This window comes from Bombus vosnesenskii, unplaced genomic scaffold (genome assembly GCF_011952255.1).
Source record: "Bombus vosnesenskii isolate JDL3184/JDL3185 unplaced genomic scaffold, Bvos_JDL3184-5_v1.1 scf7180000013403, whole genome shotgun sequence".
In the NCBI taxonomy this organism is placed as follows: domain Eukaryota; kingdom Metazoa; phylum Arthropoda; class Insecta; order Hymenoptera; family Apidae; genus Bombus; species Bombus vosnesenskii.
In genome coordinates this window covers 1,230,714-1,246,501 of record NW_022883026.1, presented here as the reverse complement: position 1 = coordinate 1,246,501, position 15,788 = coordinate 1,230,714, and the positions used below count along the sequence as shown (strand labels likewise).

General features: G+C 27.0%; 3 protein-coding genes across 4 annotated transcripts; 1 reads left to right on the top strand and 2 right to left on the bottom strand.

Moving 5' to 3' along the window:
- Positions 1–179: 179 nt before the first annotated feature.
- On the bottom strand, positions 180–4,208 carry LOC117237831 (sphingomyelin synthase-related 1). The gene is made up of 6 exons (XM_033502194.1): positions 3,879–4,208; positions 3,111–3,444; positions 2,636–2,964; positions 2,405–2,545; positions 2,179–2,333; positions 180–1,741 (listed from the first exon to the last, which is right to left on the bottom strand). Exons 2-6 carry the CDS (start codon positions 3,408–3,410, stop codon positions 1,338–1,340), a joined length of 1,329 nt encoding a protein of 442 aa, XP_033358085.1. The 5' UTR covers positions 3,411–3,444; positions 3,879–4,208; the 3' UTR covers positions 180–1,337.
- An 855-nt stretch (positions 4,209–5,063) lies between these two features.
- On the top strand, positions 5,064–10,636 carry LOC117237829 (translocation protein SEC63 homolog). Its single transcript, XM_033502191.1, has 12 exons — positions 5,064–5,187; positions 5,881–5,983; positions 6,066–6,180; positions 6,279–6,384; positions 6,538–6,761; positions 6,850–7,011; positions 7,248–7,476; positions 7,614–7,759; positions 7,855–8,002; positions 8,143–8,626; positions 9,838–10,129; positions 10,219–10,636. Exons 1-12 carry the CDS (start codon positions 5,064–5,066, stop codon positions 10,357–10,359), a joined length of 2,274 nt encoding a protein of 757 aa, XP_033358082.1. The 3' UTR covers positions 10,360–10,636.
- LOC117237830 (inhibitor of nuclear factor kappa-B kinase subunit beta-like) lies at positions 10,550–15,394 on the bottom strand. 2 transcript variants are annotated; one of them, XM_033502192.1, is made up of 13 exons: positions 15,175–15,394; positions 14,901–15,100; positions 14,662–14,820; positions 14,362–14,579; positions 14,189–14,293; positions 13,973–14,108; positions 13,696–13,884; positions 13,383–13,594; positions 12,975–13,259; positions 12,401–12,544; positions 12,009–12,329; positions 11,832–11,910; positions 10,550–11,658 (listed from the first exon to the last, which is right to left on the bottom strand). In XM_033502192.1, exons 1-12 carry the CDS (start codon positions 15,281–15,283, stop codon positions 11,847–11,849), a joined length of 2,142 nt encoding a protein of 713 aa, XP_033358083.1. In that variant the 5' UTR covers positions 15,284–15,394; the 3' UTR covers positions 10,550–11,658; positions 11,832–11,846. The 2 variants fall into 2 exon arrangements, with proteins under 2 accessions (XP_033358083.1, XP_033358084.1); XM_033502193.1 differs by having other exon boundaries at positions 10,550–11,543.
- Positions 15,395–15,788: the final 394 nt, after the last annotated feature.

Here is a 15,788-nt window from a genome sequence, read left to right as displayed (position 1 = left end):
AATAATTTTATCAACTTAATATAAAATGATCGTAGAATACAACAATTATATGTACAAATATTAATATATATATATATATAATAAATTAATATTAATATATATATATATATTAATTATTATATAATTATATATATATATAATTTCTTTCTTACTATTGTGCAAATCATTCTTCCTCTTCAATAGCATAACATTAAGAGCCTCTTTTAAAAATCTAAATGATCATACACTCTATTTATAACAAATATAAATATTACAGATCACTGTAACATACATAGCCTCTTACTAATTAACTCTTGCGAAAAGTTCAATATTCATTCAATTGTACTTCAGTTAAATCACGTAAAGAATAGCGTCATCATTAAATGTATTTTAATCGTATTATATGTAAATTTACATATCTGATCATGACCATCATGTGTCCAGTTATATTCTGGTCGTGCGTAATTATCTTTTGTTTTGTTACTTCTATGTGTGATGATGCATTTAGAAACGGAGGATATCACAATAAGACGAAAATACATAATAGTTGCTAAAATCGATTCGTCAGTAAAATCTCTTCGCTTACACTTAATTTTAGTAAAAAAAATATACAAATTAAAAGTGGAAAGACTATTCATATTTCTACACAGTACTGCACTCTATCCAATTTTTCTTATTTCCCGAAATCTTGTATCAAAACTTATGAAATAAACGAATACATAAATTTTCGTATGAAATCAGTTTTTTATGCACTGTTACTTACTGTTACTTGCAATTTATTTATCGTTTCATTAATATAACTTTCATTCGGTAGCTTCAATTAACAACAAATTATATTGCACATGATCATTAGCTCCAACATATAGTCATACATTCAGTTAATTTTAATTCCTTGTTACTTACAAAATTTACTTGCATAATCAAATTTTTATAATATATTTATTCACGAAAAAGAAAACAAATTTCTCCATGATTAACAATAAGGGAAAAAAGTAATGCATCTAAATCTAAGTTTCAGAAGAGATAGTCAAAATTGATTTTAATAAGAATTGTACAAGTTAAATATGATAATATTATAATAATAAAATTTCTTTTGGAAGGCAATCATTTAAATATACTATTATGGATAGTCATTTTGTAAAAATTAGAAATATTTAAACAAATCGTACAAATTCATTTTGATAATGGAGATTTTGCTAACTAACTAATTTCACTTCCAAAAATAAATGTTTGCAATTAATATTTTTTGTTATATAATTTTGTTACTTAAATGGTATAAAGAGAGTTATCAAGTAAAATTAATATTCTCAAAAGTCTATTATCAAAGGAATATAAAACTGAAGTAACTTATATACTGGCTAGTGTTCCTTCTTTGTGCTATTCTTTACACTGCCGTTTACATCACGCCATGATTTACGGAAGCAAATTGAGGATCGTACCAAATGCCATATATTTTTCCCAGTACATGCTAGATTACAAACGATCAGAGACGGAGATTCATACTCATTTGGAACGATACCATCGACAGAAGATTCGAAAAAACTAAATAATGGAAACCATATTCTGGTTCTATTTGAATCACGTTGCATCAATGCTTGATTATTGGCTAAAGTATGATAATAAAGAAACAGACGTGATGTAATGTAGAAAGCTACGAAAACATCAATGGAATAATGTTCGTGTGCTGCCAAGATAAAAAATATACCAAACATATTGAGCATCCATGTGAAGGTATGTAAAAAATACAATTGTCGCGGTGTATCTGTAAATAAAATATCATAATAAGAATTATATGAAGGTTAGACGGTGAAAAGGGGGAATGTCAATTTTAACAAATTTTGAATTTAATATTTCTCATATGCTCCTGTATGTGCTCTTTATCACTGACTCTTTATCACTATGTCGCAATAATTTGAATAACAATTTTCCAAGTTACACAATAGCTATACTGTATAGTGTATAGTGTACTTTTCATTTTTTACAATTTAATGTGCTATATATCACTTACAGTTATAAGATAAAATTGAAAATGATCCAAAATACGACGAAGAATAAAATGTTTTATTTTGATACATATAACGAAAAATAAATTTTCGTTTTCTAAGAAATGCTAAAACTTGACATTACCTTCTTTACCCGTGGACTCTTCATATACATATTATCTATAGTCTATCTATTCAGAAACATGCTAATACTTACATTCTGTAATGAAAAAATTTAACATAGTTAACGCAACAGTATGTCCACTAAACATATAATCACCGCATGTTCTAACACCTTGAATCGACATACCAGCACCACGCCATATAACATAAGCCATAGCAATTTTATTATATAACTCTACATATGCAGAACTATAAAATGAAAATATTAATATAATTGTTTTTCATACTAGTCACTTTAAAGGATAAAATATTATTCGCACCTTGTCCAATCTTCGGAAACTTTCCTTGGTTGACATTGCAAATGTGTGCCTGGCACTGATAAGGAAGTAATAAGCATTGTAACACATCTTAACAGGAAGACTGTGCCAGATAAAGCAAAAAATCTCCGCAATAAAATAAATCTGTGTTAACAAAAATTTGTTGAATACTTTTCAAATCGTTTACTTTGCAACTTAATTTTAAATATTAGTAGCATTTATAATATACTTTACCTGTATTTGTGAAAAATTAGTACAATCAGCCATATTGCAAAAAGTATAGTTCCAGTAACTTCACACATATCAAATGCCCAAGGAATATGTGGAACGTTATCTAAAAATATATCAGGTAACGGAGGATATTTTTTCATATCAGGCACTCTATCATGAACAATGACCATCACAAAGGCAGTAATCCATGTAACAATAAATAAATATGCCAAACTAATGAAAGTTTTCCAAATTTCAGGTGACAAATGTGACGCATGACCATCTTCTGATACAGATGCTGAATAAAATTCATGTTCAATAGAACCTTCATTATTTATACCACTACTAGGCATCTGTTAAAATAGAAAACAAACTTCTACTATGGAAACACAATTGATATTATTTTAAAATATCTCATTTATTATCATATTTCATATATTAAAGGAACATATATATCGTAAAAAATTTTTCATATTAAGTATTTAACTTTCCTTCTTACTTCATGTTTATGATGATTATAAAAATTTGATGACGGAAATATATCAATATATCCTAATTCAAATAATACTGCCACATTATCCCTTTGTAATTGTTTTATGCTAATATATAATCTTTTTATATCACCAATTTTCTGTAAATTCCTGGATATTAACTTTAGATCGTCTTCTTTCAGGGTCAAGAGCACTTTTCCATCAATTTCCTGATCAAAAAATGACTCAATAAATTTTTCATGTCCAGTTTCTTTAAGCCATCTTGTCACATCCTTTTGTGTCCACTCAACTATATTTTTCTCAGACATTGTTTATCTTAATACAAAATTGTACTAATCGTACCTAAAAAAAAGCATAAGAAATAATTTATTAACAATTTATATTATACCCATCACTGGATACAAATATATTTTGCTACTTTGACACAATCAAAACTATTGAGAACTATTAGTTAATATAATGAAATATTTCACCAAAATAACGTGTGAAATAAAAAGAATGTTAGATTTTGAAAACATTAAAAATACAAAAATATTATGTAACTTTCCGTTATTAATGTAAATTATAGTATTAACGATAAAAATAGTTTCGACATAGTGATAAGCATATTGACAGTAATAAAATTATTGAATAAATAAAATATAATAATAAAAAATATATTTGTATATGAATTTTTTGCGAAGAAACTTTCTATATTCTTCTACAAATAATTGTCCAAATCACTTACATTTTAAAATATATTTAACCTATATAAATACCATTTAAATACGACATACCTTAGAAACTTAATTTATGGATTATCAAAGCTATGTATCACAATTTTTTCGTGCGTTTATTGTACATAATGAATATATATCATGAATATCATAGTCTTATTGTCAAACAAAACCATACATTGGCAGTATTTGTAAATAAACCAATCCAGACAGAACCATTGATCAGAATGCTACGAGCACAGTTGAATAGGTTCATCACTTTTAACAGCTCTTACTTCTTCGATTTAGAGTATGGTGTACATATCTCTTATGTACATATCTCGGCAAACTTCATAGTTACTTTATGCAATTTCAATTCAGAATTACGCTGATCATATTAATAAATTTACTTGAATGATAAGAAACAAACATATTCACGAAACAAATTTAAACAAAATGAAAACACATCAAAATAAGTTTAAAATGAAATGAATAATGTAGATTTGAATTTCTACAAGTAATTGAATTTTTACATTAAAATATAAAATATAAACCGTTCTATTCAATATTTTAATTTCCAACCACATAATAGTGACTTTTCATTTTTACGATGTATAAAAGGCTATTATAATATTTAGTATATATTTCCATGTAACTCTCTTATGATACTGTAGTTAATATGATGATTAATATGATACACATATATTTCTGCTCTACTTTTGAATTAGAATAAAATGATTCCTAATTTTCTTTTAAAAACAGTATATTAAAAGATAGTGACCCTTCACTTTTGGATTTATATTTATGCAGTCGATATATCTATCGATTTTGATCTCGATTCAGAACTTGTTTACAGTTAATAGTTGTATGACGTTGGCATTAGTGACGTTGTTCACGATCAGGATACAACAGAATTACAAAACTACCGTATTATCATGCAATGGCGTATTCTAAGTTCACTTAAACACAGTAGAGTAGTCTGTAATTGTAACTTTACAGTGGGGGCGACGTATCGTTTGTTAACAGACTTAATCATTGTGATTTTTGACGTATTTTTCATTCTTCTTCTTAGTTCTATATAAACATAATCGACAGCGCCAATTGCACATCAGACCTAAACTAATAGCATTCAGTGCTGAGTTGGCAGTCTTGACGACGCAACTCTGTAACTGTACTGTATATACTGAATGATACCGTGAATTCAAAGTGGAGTTTAGTAATGAATGTACTTAAACCATATACTTAAAGATTGTAATTTAATGAGCTATGAGCGGCCAAAAATTTCAATACGACGAAAGTGGTGGGACATTTTTCTACTTTCTACTATCATTCTCGGCCCTCCTTCAAATACCTGTGACATATTATTTTTGGCCACGTCGCCCCAAACAAGGTTAGCTCTTGACGAATCTATTTAGATTAACATAGAAAATAAGTGATATTACGATAACGTTCTATGTTTATACGTACTTACAACCGAGTTATGTAATTTCACCATGTTTTACATTTACTCTTTTCATTATCACATTCACTTCATAATATTGTGGCAAGGGATTAATGAGTTGTTAATTATGAATATCACGTTGCTAATTTTCTAATGTTCTCAATAATATTTAAGAGTACGCTATATAATATTTGATCACTTTTAGTAAAACATTTAAGGTTTATTAATATTCCGATTTTGCGCTCAAAGTTTAATAATGTATTCCTATAAAAAAGTATCTTATATATATATGTACATATATATGATTTAAGATATTCCATCGGTTTTACGTTTTTAAGATAGATTTTTTAAATTAGGCAATATTTAAATAAAATATTATATCAGTAAATTATTGTAATTCATAATACACAGAACATGCACAAATAAACACTGTTTTTATTCTCTAACGATTTTAAACAAATTACTATGTTTCAAATAAATTTTAATTATATAAAATTTTATAAACATTCTTTTCTTAATAATTTTAAAACTCGGTATTATGGAAAATTTAATCTTTTTCATATTTTTCATATAATTAACTACGTACTATTGGTAATAATAAGGTGAATGGTACATATAATTATTATTATTATTTATAAATAGATCCTGATCAAGAAGCAAAAGAGTGTCAATGCGATGGATGTAAAAAGAAGAAAATTATCCTACGACTTAATAAACCTTGGAAAGAAACCAAAGCATTATTTGAGTAACTATGTTTTCATATCAAATATATATATTTTAATTGTATATAAAGTTTAGACGTTTAAAATGTTGCTATATTGTTGTAGCAAATTTCTTATCATTCTTGGATGGGTAGTTCTTATCTTTTTGACATATAAGGTATCACAATTCGATTATGAAATGGCTAATTTTGATCCATTTGAAATACTTGGCGTTTCCTCTGTACGTACAATTAATTCAATTTAAAAAGTATCAATTTTATTTACTATACATCTATATCTACTTATCTATATCATTTATGATATTATTATTATTTATAGAGCTCATCTCAAAGTGACATTAAAAAAGCATATCGCAAATTATCTTTAATTCTTCATCCTGACAAAGAAACTGGGAATGAAAAAGCTTTTATGAGGTTAACCAAAGGTTAGAATAAACATAAAATAGAGTGGGTGTGTGTGTGCATCCGAGCGCGCATGCGTGTGTGTGTAATAAAATAAAATATTATGGAATAAATAATAACTGTTCATGATAATTTAAATTGTTGTTGAAGATATTTTTTTCCACATGAATTAATAGCATATCAAGCCCTAACGGATGAAGAAGCACGAAAGAATTGGGAAAAGTATGGAAATCCAGATGGTCCAGGAGCAATGAGTTTTGGAATTGCTTTACCTTCTTGGATAGTCGAAAAAAAAAATTCAGTTTGGGTTTTAGGATTCTATTCAATGGTCTTCATGTTTGTTTTACCAACGGCTGTTGGGATGTGGTGGTATAAAAGCATTCGTTATACTGGTGACCAAGTAAATACATCTATGTTACAATATACATATAATCAAATATTAGTAAAAATTGAATATTAATAATTCTTAATATATTATTGGTTTTTAGGTATTGTTGGCAACCACTCAATTATATTATATCTTTTTTATTAAATATCCTTCAATGTCATTAAAAAGAGTTATTATGATTCTTGCTGCTTCATTCGAATTTCATAAGAAACGAAATGCAGAGATAGTCGAGAGATATACGGACAGTGAAGAAGTTCGTTTGGTAAGATGTGCACTATATTTTAATGGTTTTTACTATTATAATTATAATGAATATATATAGAATACATTTTATTGTAATGTACAATTCTTTTTATGTCAGGTTTAATACAATTTTGTACTAGATGTAAAACAAGTGGTGTATGGCTCTTATTGTTTACTTTGAAATTGAAAATTTCTTTATCTGAAGAAATTAATAGCTTAAGGTAATTCTAGATTTTGTATTTGTTTCATTTTCAGCTTATTAAGCAGCTACCAGATCTAGGTGCAAAAAACAAGGCAACACCATTATGTGACTCATATTCAGTTAAAGCTAGAGCTCTAATTCATGCACATTTATTTCGTATACTATTAAATCCAGAAACATTAGAAAAAGATAGACAATATATAGTAAAAAAATGTCCATATTTGATTCAAGAAATGGTAACTTGTGTTAATCGAGTGATTCTATTAGCTTATGCTAGAAGAGGTATATATGTATGCTATAAATTGTAGGTTTCCCAACCTGTCCTACGTTTTCCTAAATACATACAAACGAAAAAATTTTATAGTAGCAATACATATTTAAACACTGGTAATCTGATGAATGTTTTCTTTTATCTGCAGTTCCACGTTTACCAACTATAAAAACTGTAGAAAATTGTATGAAATTGTGTGCAATGATAGTACAAGGCTTCTGGGAATTTAAAAATCCTCTTCTACAATTACCACATATAACAGAAGATAATCTGAAATGTTTCTTACCAAAAAAGGTATCATTCAGAGTACTTTAATCTAACCTTTAGAATAACCTACATTTCATTATATATTATAATTAGAAATTTAACTAGACTTATAATTGGTTTAGCATCAAATCAAAAGTCTTCAACAATTCGCACAATTAAAAGGAGAAGAAAGAAGACTGACTCTTAGACATTTATCAGATAGCCAATATGAGGATGTAATGAAAGTTCTTGGAAGTATGCCATATATAGAATTTAAAGTACGGTCTGAAGGTAAAAATTATTTAATATTATTTAATATTTAATTATAATATTTTAATATTATATTATTAATATTTAATAATTTCTATACTTGTATGTACATAGTTTGTAGTTATGTTTAAATACTTTTTAAAGTAAAATATATCTTACAGTAATTGACGATGAAAATCCAACTGTTTATACTGCTGGTGCTATTGTGACTGTAACAGTATCATTAACCCGTAAAGATATGAAACATTTATTTGGAGATGATTCTATTAAGGAACAAACCATGATTGATGACAGTAAAATAAACAATGAAGCTCCTGATGAAGTATCAGAAGAACAAAACCAATCTGTTAAAAGGCCAGCATGGCTTAGGCAAAGAAAGGGTCAAAAGAAGTCCCACAAGAAAGGTACTAGTAAAAAGTTTGCTTCCACAAAGAATGCTCAGACACAATTTCAGTCTAGCAATAATGCTCAACAAATGAATACTCCTAATGCGAAAAAGAAAGAAGATAAGGTAGAAAAAGAGTCTTCCAAAGATAAATTATCTGATGTCAGTGACAGCGATGTTGATAGTGACAGAAGTAATGATGAAGATGGTCATGAAAAAAAAGATGTGTCCATAGATGATGATGACACAGAATGGGAGAGGTAAAATATTTCATAATAATTTAATATACAGAGTGTTTCGTTTAACTGAGAACAATAGAATATCTCACGAGGGCTTAAAGTTATCAGAAAATGACTTGTACAAAAGTTCTTTGATTCAATGATAAGCGTCAGATGGTGCAAATTATTCTGTTACAAATCCAGTAGTGAGAGATATTTTAGGGTCAACTCTTTTTTCTTTTTCTTCTCTTTTCTTTTTTTCTTTTTTTCTGTTCTTCTAATTTTTTTTTCCTCCTTTTCCACCATATATTTTTTAACAGACTAACTGATCGATCTTCATATTTCCTATAAAAAAAGTATTAACCTATTCATATCAGGAAATTATTAGTTTAGCGGATATTTTAACTTTAATCCGTCATATGAAAGACGAGAAAAGACACGAAGCAGTATTTAAAAAGTATAAAAAAATATATGGCACTATTTTAAAAAATGAAATTGAGCTTAAAATCTCCCCCATTACCAGATCCGTAAAAAAATAATTTGCACGATATGATGCGCCCCTTTAAAATAAACAACTCTTCTAAAAGCAATTTTTTAATAACTTTAATCCCTTGTGAGATATTCTACTGTTTACATTCAAGCAGAACGCTTTGCATACAGGGTGGGGCGGTAATCGTAGTACAACCGAGCAGAGAGTGATTCTACGTGAAAAAATATGTCGAAAATATAGAATAAAATTGTTTCATATAATGCCTCGTTTCTGAGAAAACCAAGCTTCAAAATTTACCAAATACTCTTTAACTTGGCTAAGTACCGACTAGGTATGGGTAAACAACCAACAAGAAGTTATTATACATGCGAGGATAAGTAAAAAATGTAAAATAAAATTTTTTTATTAGCTTAAAGCCTCGTTTTCAAGAAAATAAAGTTTAAACATGTTTAATTACGAATTGGTCTGATAAACACAAGCACATGATACATTTTCAAACTTATTTTTCTTGAAAATGAAGTATCTCATAAAAAGATTTTATTCTAAATTTTATACTTATTTTCAAATGTAGTTTAAACACCTGTGGATTATTTATTCTCAAAAAATAGCCGAATTGAAAAGATTTAGGTATACTTGTTAAATCTTTCAGTTTTTATTTTTTCACATAGTATCACCACCTATCTGGTTGTACTATGATTACTGCCCCAGTCCGTACACATAATAACGATCTCTCGTATTTACGTATTAATGTTTTTATAAACAGATTTCAGCAAAGAATTTCAAAGAGAGAGAAAGTTTTAGAAGGAAGAAGCAATATATCACATGAAGTTCATTGTCCACTCTTTCCTGATGTGAAACAGGAATATTGGTGGGTTTACATCTGTGATCGCAAGAGTCAAACTTTACTGACAACTCCTATTTATGTTACGTCGTTAGCACATTTTGAAGAAGTTCAGTTGAAATTTACAGCGCCCCGGTGGCCAGGTGTTTATACGTTTACTGTATGTTTACGTAGTGATTCTTATCTTGGCTTTGATCAAGCTCAAGATATTAAGGTATGTAATGAAATTTTGTTTATATTACGTAAACGAAAATTTCAGTATTATTGTTACTTTATGATTATTACAAAAATATTTGTTTACAGTTGGATGTGAAAGAGGCACCAGAAGTACCCACGGAACATCCTCAATGGGATATTTCAGACGAAGAAACTGCGGAAGATGTAGATGCAGCTGATGAACATTCCGAGTATACAACTGACGAAGATATCAGTGACAATGAATAATATCTGTTTCTCGCGGAAGATTTGATAAATAGATATTAAAAAAGTTCGCATTTTTCCTCTTTTTTTACTTGTCAAGTTAATGTACAATGAACTTTTATATGTGAAATTGCATAATTGTTAATGTACGTGGACAATCTAGAAAAATAGTATAGTGTGTAAGGTTTTTCAGTGAAGAGAAAGTAATAGTAAATGAAAATCATATTTATTTTAACATCGTTGTTTAATCCTCAGTTTAGGATGTATATACAGTTTTTTTAATAAAACACGTTTTAAAATATAATAGTATTATTTTTCGCCTGGTATTTTAATTATTACATCTTAGTATGTAAGGTTTAGAAAAATGAATTAATAAAAATTTAAAATACTAATTTCTCTATAAGTGAAAGTGTGATAAAAACATATCTCTTACTTATTCATTCAACCGTGTAAGTTTTTGTTAAGTTTAAAGTATAAGAGCTGCTGGTACTGTTTTGTTATAAAATACTCAGTATCTTACTATTGTGTTGATTACAATGGATGTTAAAATTTTAAACATCTGGATTGTGAGTATAGTTTAATTACAAATAATCATGGCATATATATATATATATAAAGGATTAATTCTGTTACAGATATTAAAAACTATTTTTATATACTTGATCCTGTGTGTAATTTTTAAAATAGGTACGTTAAATAACATTTAAAACACATTTATAAAACCAAATTATAAATAATATTTATAAATCCTATCTCTAAAGTAATTTTACAACATTACTTAAAATATATAAAGCAAGGATATATACACGCACGTACATATAATATATATTAACCATTAATGTACATAATACACTAACCATAAACGTATAGTGCAGATTTCACATAAAATGTACAATATGTAAGAACAGCTGTAAGACATCTTGAAAAGATCAAATAATTTTGCACATCATAGGCACTTTATAGAAAAGCTTCATTATCATGTATTCTTATCTTGATGCTGAACTATTTAATTTCACCGCACATATACATGTGTACATGCTTATATATTACTATCATACATTTTGTGTCTTCATAGTTAATTTTGGATTAGCACATAAAATAAAATTTTGGTATTCCCCTAGTAGAATATCTTCAACACCTTTCATACTGATACATAATCTTTTACAGATCATTTAACATCATCAAGTAATGTTGGATGGAAAATGAGACTGAAAAATATAACAAATGGTCCCATTTATACATATATCAAAACAGACAAAAATGCTAATATTAAATGGGGCGTGCGACATTATATTCCAAGAGCATCAAGATCACTACAATATACTGCAACCATAAATAATTAAATAAGTTCCTAAAAGATATATTTTATAGAATTATTGTCTTATAAATTAATATTAAATTTGACAAAGAGAAATATCTTTAATCTAAAAATAATGAAATATTGCTGAGAGATAGAAAAATAAAGTTTTGAAAATCGAATACAATGTAATACATACATTCTATATTTGTGTTTATAATTCCAAGCTAAGCAGTTCCATGTATCTTTTTTGCATTTCTATCAAAAGATTATCCAACCTGGCGGAATAAAAGATAAAAATATTTTATACTTTCATTTTATATACACTTATATATGTACTTATTTCTTAGATAGTAATTCATAATATGAAACATACGTGTAACGTATTACTAAGTTATCATATATCACATCATTTTCTGTGTTTAGCTTTTCCTTATGTTTCATACTAGATATATTTAGAAATTGATTACTGTCAAATTCATTTGATATTTCCGTACTATCGTGTAATAAAACGTTTGTAGCTTTATTTGTAGAGGTAGATAGACTTAAATATTTTTTATTAGAAATATCAAACACATTGGAAGTGAGATGTTGTGTTATATTTTGAAGTTCTTCACAGTACACTGTCTTCATAGCAATAACTGAGTCAAAAATCATTTCCAATGTTCGGAGTTCTGATTCCAATTTCGCCATTTGTCTGAAAATATTATATCAACGTAAGATACATCAATTATAGTTTAATATACAATATATTGGCCATATACATACTTTATAATTTCAGAAATATTGTGAAACTCTACTCCTTGTACTTTCAAGAATTCAAAAATTAATTTTGCTATTTCTGTTGGTCTTGCATATTTATGAGAATATTCATCTTTATGCAATTCATAGATTTTTTCGATTTTATTATATCTGTTTAAAATTCAAATATGATAGTAAAAAAGTAAAGGACAATATTAAAAATAGGCGGTGGATTTTGATACAAATCGGAAAGAAAAAATTTTGTTCAAAAAGTTTTATCATCTGTAAAATAAACAATTATTTGTCTTTGATCGTTCAGAGTATTAGTAATGTATTACAAAAGAATTGCTTGTTGCCAATGAATTATTAATGATGATTTATTTATTATTATGAAAGTGAGATCGATAAGTTGCTGTTAAATAAATTATAATCACAGTCATATATGTATCCTTGTATTTAACCACATTTATTACAACATTTCCAATGTTTGTAGGAAAAATAACTACTACTACACTTCTTATTCTTTTGCGCACAATCATACTATAAAAGAATTTTTCTCAATTAGTATCAAAATTCATTTTTAACATTGTCCTTTACTCACATTTCAAACATATCTTTAATACAATCAATAGATTTTACTTCATTGCTTAATCTACTGCTTTCTACTATCAATGGATTAAATTTTAATTTTATTTGATTAGCAGCCTTAACAAGTTTAGCAACTTTTTTACAATTAATTTCCAAAGCTGTCAATTTCTTCTTATTTATAGTTTCTCCTTCCCATTTAATACGAACTATAGATAGTTCACTTAGAAGATTATTTATATGTGTTAATGTATTTGTCATATTTTTATTAAATGTATCAAGTTTTTCGATTACCAAATCTCTGAAATATTATACAGTATATATGTATATAAGTAAAATTCTATAATAAACCACTACTAATTTCATAGATGAATCTGCGGATAGATTACAAACTAATATATAAAAGTATATATAAAATACTTACAATTTTATAGTTAAGGCAAAAATATACAATTGAAATAAATTTATTTGTTGCCTGATAAAAAATATTGTTACTCTGTAATAATCTTGTAATGTTTCAAAATCCAACAGAGCTTTTGGCAATTCTATTATATTTCGAATTTCCATAGGGATTGCTGGTATAGGGATGGTCTCTATTAAAGGACTCTCATTTTTAAAGACAAATAAATCTGTATTCTACAGGGAAATTGATAGTTTAAATCAAAATAATACTATATAAAATAAATTTATATATTGCATACTAACATAAAAAAATACAAAGCATTATATCATCATACCTGAATTTGTGATAAAAGTGGTGTTTGATTTTCAATAAGAATTTTACCAAAATAATCTGTTAAAGTTTGTTGGTTTATTGGTATATCAATATCCTTTTCAATCATATATTGTAAATCTGTAATCTTAGTAGTGTTATCTATTTCATATGTATTAATTTTATACATCGATGCAACAAACACATGAACTATCTGAAAAAAGTTAAAATGTTATTTATATTTTAAATAATTATGTAAATTTTTCAAATACCAATGTATGAAAAATGTTACATTAAAATACCTGTTTTGATAAAATAGAATGCAGTAATTCAAATACCACAAGCTTCGATATTCCACTTTCATATTGTTTCCCTCTTTTCTTTGGATCCCATTGTAACACAACCTTAAACCATTCTATTAATTTATTTCGAAGATTTCTAATAAAAGATATAACCAGTTTAAATAAAATTAATATTTTATTATTTTTCATTTTATCAAACAATGTTATAGTTGTTACTTTGATAAGTTTGTAGGGCCAGTAATATCTTGACCAAAAACTACCTTCCCTTTTGATTTGAAAGCACAGATATCATCATATCTTTTATTTCTAATATGTTGCATCCTAAAAAATATATAAGTTAACCAATGTTTAAATTTTTATTATAAATTTTTCATAATTATATAGCATACCACGACATAGTATGTTGCATTTTAGGTAAAAATGGTCTTGTTCCAGTAACAAGTTCATAAAAAAGAATGCCTAAACTCCAATAGTCTACAGAACAACTATATGTTTGTTTCCATAATAGTTCTGGAGCTATATAATTTAATGTACCTACTAAAGATCCAGATGTACTATCCTCTCCAAGTTCTTTTGCGTATCCTAAATCTATTAATTTATATGAAATCTAAAATATATTTTATGTATATGTTATTAATATCATTTGTAATATATTGAATAAAATCTACATTTAATACAATATTGCTTACGATGTCACATTCATCTTGTAAAACTATATTTTCAGGTTTCAGATCACGATGAGTAATGTTATTGGAATGTAAGTATTCAATCGCAGAAGAAATATCTTTCATTACACTAATTGCTTCTTTTTCACTAACACCACAACAATTTTCCACTTTCCTTAGAACCTGCAATTTAACAAACATTGCTAATATAAATACAACTATCGTTTCATTGATTGAGAGATAAGTTATATATTGATATTTACCTTTCTCAGATCGCCTTTCCTACAAAATTCCATACATAATAAAGGTAAATCTACTTTATCGTCAGGATGTTTAAATGGTAAATTTAACCCTTTAACAATATTTGGATGCTTTAAACGTTTCATTATCTGTACCTCATTAATCCATCTTTTTCGTTGTGTTTCTTTTAATTGTGCAACCTCCCGTTTGCATATTTTAATTGCTAGAGTTTTCATAAAATATTAAATATTAAATCTTATTGATTTATTTTCTTTGTTAAAGAATAAAAAAACATACCAAGCTTTTCACCACTTTTATGTATCCAAAGTTCGACGATACCAAATCCTCCAGAACCCAAAACTTTGTCTAGGCTCCAACCTTCAATAAATGCTGGTGTAGCAGTCATATTAAATGCTTTGCCTAAACATTATTTAAATTATAGATATTGAAATTTTTTGAAAAGATTCAGATTAAAATATAAAAAAATACTGTTAGCTCTTTTTCCCTTTGGGCATATACATACATCAGTTGTATAATTGTTACCAATTATCACGGCTATACAACGATCATATTTATAATATATTAATTTTTTAAACATCCGACATATATGACAGGTTAATACATACTGCCAACATAAAAATTTGCGTTACAAATTCTATAAAACAGCAATTTATCTTATCAATTATCGCCATACGTTATACTATTAGAAAATAGATGAAATTTTATAATAATTTACATGAAAATTCAAATTCTAATATGATAGTAATAGATTTCCTCCCTGATAATAGTATACTTTGATCAAATTTTAACAAATTCGATTAAACAATTATTAATGCTTCATAGGTGTTATTAACAACTTAATTGCTGTTTACAATACTGTTTAACGTACAATACTGTTTAACGTTTAATAT